We start from the raw sequence: 11,238 nt of genomic DNA, 5'->3' as shown, positions 1-11,238 counted from the left end.
AAAAGTAATATCTAATGAAAACTCCATCTGTTTTCCATTGAGTGTACACTTGGCTTTTTTTCTTTTTTATTCTCTGAGGCTCCATGAAGCTTTGCAGCACACAGGGCTGACACTGTCACATGCTAACAGGACAAGCCAGCCCTTGATGCAATTCCTTCATCCAGGGAAGTTAAATATTGGGTATATCTGGATCTATTAACATAAAGGTAACCTTTTGGACCTTTAATTTCTTTTATATCCAGGAACTGGAGAGAGATGCACAAATATGAAGTGGTGTAATAAATTTTAAGTCACACAGACCTGCACAGAACCAAATCTACAGACCATAAATGTTATTTTACAAAGCATTGGCAATAAAAGCTGAGACTTGCCTCTCTGTTCTCTATCTTCTACCCAGCTAAATGGGAATTTCTGAGCCCTGTTAAGACACAAGGTCTATGACACAAAGTTGGGCAGTTGTGATCCCTACAGACACTCTTACAGTTTTCTATCACATGAACCTACAGAAGCCAAACACATGCACATGCAGTTTCCATTACTAAATAATTCATTTGCCAGTCCCAGAAAAACCTGGTAGTATCAGATACACAAACACTTTATGCTAAGTGCTATTAAAGCCTAGTTTCCAACAGACTTGAGCCTTAAGGATTTACCCAAGTGTAGATTTTCTATCCTCTTATAAAGGTTTTCCTCCCTTATTCTCTATACAGACATGGCTACCTGCAGTAAAGAATTTTTTAGGCATTTCACAGAACAAGAAAAACATGCCTAAACTGACCATGGGGAAATGAAAAGGTTTTTTCTATCAAAAGAAGAGAATTCTAGAACAAACACCAAACAAAGTGTGAAACTGGGAGAAAAGGAGAGACAACAAGGAGGAAAGAGCATATTTTTGAATAGCACCAAGCTGTTTATGAAAAGGATTGGAAACTTGGCTCACTACAGAAGCGGAAGACTGGACTCAGCAATCCAAAAGATAATTTTAATTCTACATTTCCTTCACCAGAACTGGTGATAGAATAGATATTTTTTCCTTTATAATTAGTTTTCTCTGCACTTACCTGTGCAAACATGTAAGTTAAAATGCATGTCACCTCTTTCCCATGCTCCAGCAAGTACAACAAGAAGAGAATGTGACCTCTTGTGTGGCCCATAACAAGCATAAATTAATGATGTCTTAATATACACTCAATGTGACAAAAAGTTCCATATTTCATACAGCTTTATAAATAAAACATATCTTCTATGGTTGATCACAAAAAAACCAGAAGAGAATCAAGCAGGTAATGCAAAAATACAAAGTAATAAAGATTGATTCTTACCTTTTGTTTTGTAAGAAAATGAGGCTCACGTTCATGTTTGTTTATATGAATTGGCCCCAAATAATGTTGGAACTGGTTCATAATTCCCACTCAGATTTTCAGAATTTACAATATTTGATTTTTCCAAGTTCTGTGAAAATAGACAGCCAAGTTAAGACAGAGTATTCATTTCTCATTGAAGAAACAGGCTAAAATCAACTCAATTCCCATTAAACATCAGAGAATCCATGCCTAAACACAATCCAAGATATAAATCCATAGGAAAAATATATTTCACTGTTTGCAGAACTACTTGTATTGAATGAGATCACAGAGATATAACATCAGCATGACAGAATCTAATCACCACTCAACAAACATTTTGGAAACAAGTCAGCAACCACATCTGCTTCACCAGAACCAGAGCCTCATGTGACAGGAAGCTTATTAGAGACCCTGTCTCTCATTATTTTGTTTTTGCTTATAACTTCTCAGCGTGAATATTCAATATTGCAAAATCAAGCAGCTTCCTTTACAGACCATCCAGAAAGGAGAAAGAAATTGTGTCAGACATTCCAGATCCTGAAGAAATTGATGCCTGTGGAGCTATGGATTTCTACCAGCAAAACATCTGGCACAAAACAACATTAAACATGAATAACTTGCCTCTCTTGCTTTCCCCTTACCATTGGTGTGAGGCAATAGTAACTTCTCTGAAGTTCTCTTGATGAATCAAGCCTGAAAACAAAACAAAAGAGAAGAACTCCAGCCCTTTAAACATAGTAAGACATAGCAAGACATCTTAAAGGAACAGAACTTAAAATACCTTATTTTCTTATTAGCAGAAAATGTTACATTATGAGACCTTTTTCTTGGTTACTATACATGAAACAGTTGCTTTACAATACTCTTGAGTGCAATTTAGGAATTCCCATTAGGTGCTTTTTCATAGCTTTGGTCAGAGCTCCAGGAGTCAGAGCCTCTGAGCAGGTAAATTTGGTAAAATTTACAGGGGAAAACACCAGTCATAGGAAAATCTGTTCAAGAGTGAAGCCAAATGTCCAAAGTCTCAGCCAGGGTAACAGTAGCAATATGTACTAAGCCTTCCTTAGCTGAAACACTTCCTAAAGTGAAAGGATTAATCTCTAGGTCCCTCTCTGCAGACACATCAGACAATATCTTCCCAAAGCCTCTGCATAACCTTTCTTTCTTCTTTCTCCATCACCTTGTGGACAGATAAAAAACCTTTCAGGGACATCTTAAGCCAGTATTGCCATTTCAACCCCACAGATGTCAAAGTGATTTTTACACTCTTTCTGCTGAGCTAATTGCCAAGCCCCAACAAAGGGACTTTAATGGGTTGCACCAGGCAATAAACCATCATCTGCTGGCTCTAGCAACAAGGAAGGAAGAGAGGGAATGCAAAGTTGGAACAAAGCACAGATCCAGAGTAGGTCCAAATACTTGCAAAAACTGATTTATCCAAATATTTGATACCAGATGTTCTACTCAGACTACTTTAACAGACCTCCACAGAATATTAAATGCTTCTCATGTTTTCAGTACCCAACACTCTCCATCTGGGCACTTCTGCCACAGGGTACAAACAAAACACTGCTTAATATTAATCAAAGAAGTGAGTTTTGCTCTTCAATATAAAAAGAGTAAGAGCAAACACATGCTTAAGCTGTTCCTGGGAACACTGAACACAACAGAGGAGCTGTCTTGGACAGCAGCATTTCTAAATTATTCCTAAAGTTTTGTTTTAGGGAGGATATATTAGTGATATGTTACCACAAACATTGTGCTAAACTGGAGCACTCTTCATCTCTGATTAATAAATATCCAGTTCATAATATACCAAATTTGTATGTCCTTGCTTACCTAGAGTTTCCACAGATTGTTGCACAGCTGCTATTCCATGGAAAAGTTGCATCCTTTTTCCTGAACATCTATTTGGGTATCACTTCTTTACAGATAACATTAATTTTTGCCTGTGCCCATTTTCAGCCCCGTGGACTCCTTGTTCTCCTATTAGTTCCTTTTCTCTCTGTGACTGTATGTACTAAAATTTACTACTTACTGCACACAACTGTGCAAAACATTTATCCAAATTATTTTTAATTCTTTAAATCCAGGACTACCTACATTTATTAAACAATACAGGCTGTTGAGACTGTGCAGTGGCACCTGAGGTCACTTCTCCCTTATTTTCTCTGCTACCAGTGCACCCTCCTAGTCTCTTTCTGTTGATTCAACTCTGCAAAGGGGAAGGATAACAGGGTAAGTATCTGGTCCAGTTTTCTCTCTCTGCAGAAACTCCATTCCATCATGGATTTAATTCACCTACTTTTCTTAACTGGCCCCATCTATTGCCACCTCCACTTCCTCCTTGTGTCTCTTGCTCCCGCAGTCAGTAACTCCAACTCAGAAGACAGCTCTTTAAAAGATGTGACCTTCTAGGTTGTCTCCTGTCCTCCTGAAAGGCTGAAAACTCTGCTAGCTTTCCCTTATAAGTTCCTTCTATAACTGACTGTAGCCTTTTTCTGTGAACTCCTCGTGCATCCCACCAGGAGCAGCTGGACCATGGGATGTGCAGAGCTGCCTCTGTCCCAACGCCACCGAGTTCTTGTGTGTTTACTCAGCTCAGGCACTGGATGGTGCTCTTGGCACTCTTATGCTGCAAAAGCGCTCCTCAAGCACTCCCACTTCTCCCGAGAGCTGTAAAAATTCCCCGGGGTCAGATACAGTTGCATGTCTAAGCCCCTAAATCCCAAGAAGAGTGTGATTTTACTGCCCAGAATGTAGCTGAGGCTGCAGTGCAAGAAGCCCAGCTAGGTAAGGACAAATGCCAAATGAAATGTCACTGCCTATGACACACAAATCCACCGAGCAGTGGCTTTCACATTCGGCCTCAAATATTTTATTTGCTAATTGGTTCCTTATCAGTGTTCCCCATAGCAACAAGGGAGATGTAAGTGGCATAAAGTGGGCTGAGTGACATTATGTCTGCATGTAAATGTGACTGGGATTGTGCATGGAGGGGATGATCTGAGGGAGGTTAACAACATGATGTGAAACCTCCTGTGGTCTCAGAGGAGAAAGGAGCTTCTTAATGCTGCCTGAGTGAAGCAGGGAAGCTATGTCAGCAGCAAACCTTTTTGAGAGACTCAGACAGATTCTATAGAATATGAGTTTGTTTGATCTTTTTGCCTACTAAGAAATATTGATTTTACACCAGATGTTTGGTTATTTTTCATAAGAAGGACAGAAGATTTTTAGTATTTTAAAGGTGTCATGAATAAGCAAAGGTAATATACTTTATGGGGGAAAAAAAGCTATAGGGAGATAGGAGATAAATGTTCAGGTTTTTTTTCCTTTCTTTTCCTGATTTTTGTGCATCCCCAGGCAACTCAGGCTGTTTGAGTTTGCTCAGCCTTGTAAATTTGAGATAATTCCTTCTTTTCCAGCTCTTCTAAAAGTCTCTTTCCTCGATGGAAAGTGCCATAGAAGTACAAGACATTTTGTGTGTCTGCATCTAAGGAACACAGGTCTGGAAAAGGCACTCTAGCAAAATAAAGAAGCAAATAGAGAGATGACTGTAGCATTTTGGAGAAATCAGGGGAAAAGGGAATAAAAGGCTTCATAAGGATGGGGTGGCATTGATGAGAAACATCTGGACTAGCTGGACGTATCCACTGACCTAAGATGTGGCATTTAAACTTGTATTGGTAAGTATTTGGATTGGACCACCTCTGGCTATACAGACATCAGCACAGCCCCAGAAAAGGCTCAGGAATCACTGAAGAATCTTACCTGGAGGAAGGCCTTGAATTACACTTTCCAGCAATCCTACCTGGATTAAACAGTTCAGGGGGTGGGCTTGTTCATCTGAAGGACTTGCACAGATTTGGTGATCCCCTGGGAGTCTATGGCAGCCCTTCAGCTGCCTGGTCCTCTGTTTACACAAAGACTGCTCCGTCTTCTTGGGTATCCTCCTTTTAATGTCTCCAAAAACAGTTCTGAAAGGGACAAACTGAGGGTTGAGAGTGCTTGGATGAATAAAACACTCCAAAATGAGCACTGCTGTTGAAGCCTTAACACGGAAATCTTTTGGCTACACTATTTAATACGACACACATGGGACAATGAAATTTACAGTACTTGCAACACTCCCTCCTTCTCTTGGCAAGTGGGCATTGCAAACCATTAGAATTTATGGGATAACTTAGCTGCTTGTGCCTCAGAGGAAGAAAATAGGATAAATGGGCCAGTCCTGCAGATCTGACATGACTCATCGAGGTTAACGAACCAGCCAGCTCAAGATTCAGAAGTTGAGTGCAGGAGGTGCTACTGCTCACATGGGCTCCTGCTTAGAGAAATGCTACTACAGGCAGTACATGTAAAAACAGCCTCAAGAAACAGAAACCCTGTTTTTATTTTAGGTTTTTAAAAGAAAAGTATAATCTCATGAGCAGAGTGAAAAACGAGAGAGTTCTCTCTGGGGTACCACTGGCCATGTTGGGTTTGCTCAGCAAAGTCTGATAAATGTGTGGTGACTGACATGGGCCTTGCTGGTGCCTCTCTCCTCTGTTTTGACATCCTGCTGCAATAGCAGAGCTGCCAGGAGGGAGCATTTGTCCAAGTCTGCCTTCAGCAGTGATTCAAGTGGAGATGCAGTAGTTGCAGTGTGCACAGGTAACTTTGTAATGCAGGTTCAGTGAGTCTGAATGAGATATGGCATATTTTTAGATCTTCCCAGGAAGGAGTGTATAAGCAAAAAGCAGAGCTGTGCTTCCCTGCAATGGCAATTGTGATGTACTGCTGAGCAAGGTTACCCAAAAGACTGTGTTCCTTTGTTACTCACAGATTGATTTTTTTGATTTCTTGGTTATTTTGCAGTAAGAAAAATTGTTTAGTTTCATGGTATATCACAACATTCAATAAGCTTGTCCCTTGGGAACACCAAGAGCTTTCAGATCTTAATATAGACATCTTTCAAATGAGATCATTAATGTGTATATATCTGGTTTTAGAGCCAATGCAAGCACTTCGATTTTTTGCCTGCCAAATTTTCATTTTTGGCTCCATTTTCTTCCCATATATTCAAAGAACTGTACCACATGGAATCCTTTAAACAATAGATGGGATAACATAATTTTTCAATTGCTCTTGAAAAGGTTGTTAACCACATAAACTATTCCAGGGTTCGCTAAGAAGTTACCATTGCAAATAATGTAATTGTCCCAGACTAAATTCCTTGCATTCCATAAGAACTTTTGAAGCAAAGAGCATGACTGATTTGGGATTTTTAACCAGACTCTTTATGGTAATACTTAGATGAATGTAAATTTTCTCCAAAAGCTTTGCTTTAAAAAGAAAGGACTAAAGCCCAGAAACACTCCTAGCTGCAGAACCAATAACTTAATGCTAATGACCCATTGATCTCAAAAGAAGGAAAATAAACATTTAAGAATTAGGAAACTGAACACTTAATTTTAAACAATTTTTAAAAAATAGTGAGAAAAACAGTAGAGAAAATCTGGCAAACCTAGAAATATATAAAGTGCAAGTAATAAATGCTGCTTTTCCTCTTTTGTGAGCTGGACAAGGCTGCTACTTGCCTTTGGAATGAAGCCAAGGCTCACTGTCCTGCCCTCCTTAAAGATGTGTGTGACTTCTGCTTCCCTGGGCTTCACCTGGAGTTTAAAACACACTTTTTTTCTTTTTTTTTTTTTTTCTGGTAACATGTTTACTCTTATCATCTGAAACATTCTTGTTGAATTCCTCCAAAGATGATGTTATTGCATGCTTTGGCCAATGGAGACTGTTATCCAACTCTCCACTGTGTAACACCTCCAGGTAGAGTAGGTGGGGGGAGATGAAATCTCCTACCTGCCGAGGCAGAGGGCCCCAGTTCTGCAATTCTCTTCCCCTGTGGGTGCCCTGGAGTTTAGAACCCACAAAGCCACTTCCCAAATCCACCTCATTACTGAGCTTTCTTGGATTCATTGAATTAAGCAGTGGGTGGTTTAAAAGATGAACTACACTGGGAGCAGGGCCTGTAATTCACTGCAAACCCCCACCATACAGGGCACAATGGAATCCAACTTCTTTGTGGCCAGCAAAGCAGCAGACATGGGGAACAGCACTTCAGAGGGCCTTTTGGATCTCCATTTTGGTTCTGTGCTACAGGCTTCTCAGTTCCCACACATCAGCCTGTTTCCACTGGATTCACACCAGATGCAGACTTGGCCTTGCAAGTCCAGAAATTTAGTTTATCTTTTTAAAGACTCCGGGTTTTGTAGAATTGGCTTAGCTGTCATTTAAAAAAATAGTATCTTGTATCACTCAAAACAGAAGGAATTAGTTTTGTATTTATTAGCCAAGCCTCCTGTGAATACAAAGCTTTTGGAATCATACTCTTCCTCAGTCTGATCACAGCCCTGCCCCTTTTATCATCCACAACAAGGGACTTGCTGGAGATGCAGGGACCTCCCCAAAGCTGTGCACTTTGTGGCAAGTACAATGTATGTAACTGGATCTTGTCCTGACATGGAGCTGGGACATAGCCAGGGTAACTCAACCAGCCTCAGGATCTGGGACTAGTGTCACAGATAAGGACAGTGATAACTACATTCTTCAAAGCCTCATGAAAATAGATGCCTCAGTTGAGGTTAAAGTGCCCCAAGTAAAGGGGGGGGAAAAGAAAAAAAGAAAAAAAAAGCAAAGACATAGAAAGAGAAAACTCTTTCTACATGATCAAAAAAAATAAGCAGAGAAAGTTTCATTTGGACTTGAGCACCCATAAGCACAAAAGTCAATCAACCGTAAGTCCTATTAAGGAAACAGATTTTATAAGCTCTTTCTCCACTTACTCATTTTCCTCAAAGAAAATGAAAATACTTCTTCTCTCCTAGATATGTTATGTGAATTACTTCACTGTGCTCTTCGCAACCAAACAACCCCAGTCCCCCACAGTTTCCTCCAGGTCTCCAGTGTTCACACTCACTGCTTGCTCCTGGATGTTTTTTGTTCAAACAAAACCTGCAAACTTCTTTTTTATAATGAGCCTTCAGGATTACATTTCAGGCAGAGTGCAAGGTGACAGCTCCTCCTCCACCTGTCCTGACACAGCACACACTCTCCAGGAAGATGCATCTTCCATTCACACGTGTCTGCTGCTTGTGCTGCTGATGTTGAAAAATCCTATTTTAGGCTTTTAGGCCAAATAAATTTGATAAAAATTCATGGGATTTTAGGAGCATTATTTCTGCAGAAGCTTATTCCAGAAATAGCCTCTGCTCACCTGCGCCACTGATTCCTTAACACTGCATTTGTCCATCATTCACACCACAGGGACTGGAATTCAGGACTTCTGGTCTCTGCTGTTTCTGTGCTGCAAGACCTTTTCCTCTGACTGAAAACTGCTGCTAAACCTCTTTTACCTCTTTTAAGATTTAGCTGAGTCATGCTGGGAAATCCTTTGAGATCAAGGCTATAAGAACTACAAGTGAGTAGAATTAAATGGGACATTTTGGGAGGCACAGAGGAAGTTACTCAATTGTCCCAGGTTAGAAGACATTCTGTTAGATACTACATAAACCTTCACTTCTGTCAAGTCAAATTACTGTCCAGAAAAGAAAGATTAAGTAAGAACCACACCTAAAAAGCTAGTACAGCTCTAAATTGAAGAACAAAGAAAGGAAAATAAAATTACAAGCCCCTTGAGAGTTCTTATATTTTTGAAACTACATATAAAACCCATTCAGAATGTCAACTCAGGAGTTCAGATAGAGATTGCAAATGTTGCAATTTCAACAGTCAATATCCTATCATCTCATCTATGGAAGTGATGAAAGTCAAATGATAATTCATCCCTTAATAAGCACTTGTAGGTACAGCAGATATCAAGCTTATTATTATCTTACTTGTTTTTTGCAGCAGGAGTGATGCTGCACTGAGTTTGATCCTTGACCGACCAAAATGTGTCAGAGTTTTGCCTCAACATGAACAAGATGAAATTATCTGCTAATATGGGTGCTTTGAGGTACTCATATGAACACACAGCAGGGTGGAGTTTCAAGAGCTCAATCCTTACACTCAGGACTAGATTTACAGGCAGATTCATGCACTGAATGCTTGTAACATCCAGCTACTTATAAAAAAAGCCTAGGAAGGAGCTAAGAGATTTGTAAATGTACCTCAAGTGATAGATGCTTCATCCTTTGATCATCTACCACTAAGTCAGCAATTCACCCAGTTGGGTGGAAGGACTAAAACCCATGAAAGGACTAAACCTCCATCAACACAGCCCAACCATGGTGCTGGCAAAGGAACCCTTTGGCAGGACAGGCTCCTTCCACTGCCCACATGGGTCACAGCTGCATTAGTGGTGTGACAACAAGTGTGACAACTACAAACAGGGCAGGGACTAATACACAAATTTCGATGCCAAGTGTGTAATTTCTAATCAATTGTTTGTGGACCCTCTGACTTTTGAGGGTCCTTTTGTCCACAAGGATTTATGAGTCCTGGGTGCTCCCATCCACTTTAGAGTGAGTCATCACATTAGAGAAAGACTGGATGTGGCACACAGTGCCACGGTCGGGGTGACATGGTGGGGATCAGTCTCAGGTTGGACTCGATAACCAGGTGTTTTCCAACCTCGGTGATTCTGTGATCAAAGGGCAGAATTTGTTGGTGTTGCTCAAAGCGACTTCTTCAATAACAAACATTAATTATGCCTCCGGGCTGTAGGCCGGGGGATTTCTCCCTTGCCCGGGGCTGAGGGGCCAGCCCGGGCAGGGACCCGGGAGAAGCCACCGCCACCCTCACCCTGTCCCCAGTCCTTGTTCCAAATTCTTCTCCTCAGTCCTCAGTCTCTGTCCCTACACGATCCCTGGTCCCTGCTCCCAATATTTGGTCTCTGTTCCCCATTCCGGTCCCTATTCCTTTACCTGTGCCCTGTCTCTGGTTCCCGGTCTTTGTCCCTGACCCTGGTTCCGGTCCCGTTCCCTATGTCTACCCTCAGTCCCTGTCCCCGGTCTCGGTCCAGGTCGCCGGTCTCGGTGCCCGGTCCCTCTCCGCTCGGCGGCCGCAGCCGATCCCGTGCCTCACCGTGGGCGCCTGCGCGGGGCTCCTCCTCCTGCTGCTTCTCCTCCTCCTGCCCGTCCTCCCCTCCCGCCGCCGGCGGCCGCTGTCAGGATGAGGCGGAGGAGGCGGCGGCCCGGCCCGGCCGCTCCCGTCTCTCTGCCCGTGGCGTAGCGGTCCCCGCCCGAGGAGGCCGCGGCGGCGCCGCCCGCCGAGCCATGGCCCAGCCGGGCCCCAGCGCCCAGACCGAAGGTACCGCGGGGGCGGCGGCGCGGCCTGCGCAGCCCCGGGCTCGCCTGAGAGCCGCGCCGGCCGCGGGGCGAGGGCGGCGGCCTGGGCGCGATCGGCCGGGCAGGGTCCGGGGGGCCCGCACGGAGCGGGGACCCGCCGGGAAGGAGCGGGGAGCGGCTCGGGGAGCTCGGCTTGGAAGGCCTTGGGAGGGGGCGGGAGGCAGCGCCAGTGGTTTTTTAGGCTGTGAATGTGGAGCAAGGGCGGCTCCCGGCGCGCACGGAGCGGGGATAACGCTGGGAGGACGCGCTGCTGCTGGGGAAGGGGAGCCCAGCCTCGATGGGACGAGGCCTGCCCGCCCTGGCTGGGGAGGAGGGAAAGGGTGGCGGTGGATGCAGGTAGACACCGATTCTCCTGGTGGGACGCCGTCATTGATTTGGGCACGGCGGGGGATGTTTGGCTGTGTGCGAAAAGGCACCTCGGAAGGTTCAGGTCGGGATGTGCAGTGTGAACGGTGCCTTCCTTTGCTGGAAAAGACAAAGAAAATAGCAGATCTTCTCTCAAGGTGGTATGTACCTGTGCAGAAGGAAGCTAAGCTTTCCCTGAAGGTTCCTGC

At 43.3% G+C, this 11,238-nt stretch overlaps 2 protein-coding genes across 4 annotated transcripts in view; one reads left to right on the top strand and one right to left on the bottom strand.

The window, feature by feature from the left end:
* The window catches only part of COL26A1 (collagen type XXVI alpha 1 chain), a 188,941-nt gene extending 178,417 nt beyond the window's left edge, over positions 1 to 10,524 (bottom strand). Inside the window, exons 1-5 of one of the 3 annotated variants that reach the window (XM_086859071.1) lie at positions 10,422 to 10,499; positions 3,652 to 5,323; positions 3,450 to 3,561; positions 1,988 to 2,039; positions 1,323 to 1,452 (exon numbers count right to left, since the gene is read on the bottom strand). The gene's annotated coding sequence lies outside the window, so the exon portion shown is untranslated. Of the gene's footprint in view, positions 1 to 1,322; positions 1,453 to 1,987; positions 2,040 to 3,449; positions 3,562 to 3,651; positions 5,324 to 10,421 lie in introns of all 3 variants that reach the window. The other 2 variants (XM_086859073.1, XM_086859072.1) reach the window with 2 other exon arrangements.
* The window catches only part of RABEP1 (rabaptin, RAB GTPase binding effector protein 1), a 49,363-nt gene continuing 45,149 nt past the window's right edge, over positions 7,025 to 11,238 (top strand). Inside the window, exon 1 of the mRNA XM_086859057.1 lies at positions 7,025 to 10,646. Coding sequence (XP_086715183.1) covers positions 10,322 to 10,646 — 325 coding nt within the window. The 5' untranslated portion in view covers positions 7,025 to 10,321. The remainder of the gene's footprint in view (positions 10,647 to 11,238) is intronic.

Source organism: Cyanistes caeruleus, chromosome 21, assembly GCF_971803275.1.
Source record: "Cyanistes caeruleus chromosome 21, bCyaCae1.hap1.1, whole genome shotgun sequence".
NCBI classification, from domain to species: Eukaryota; Metazoa; Chordata; class Aves; order Passeriformes; family Paridae; genus Cyanistes; species Cyanistes caeruleus.
This window is presented reverse-complemented; position numbering and strand designations above follow the sequence as displayed.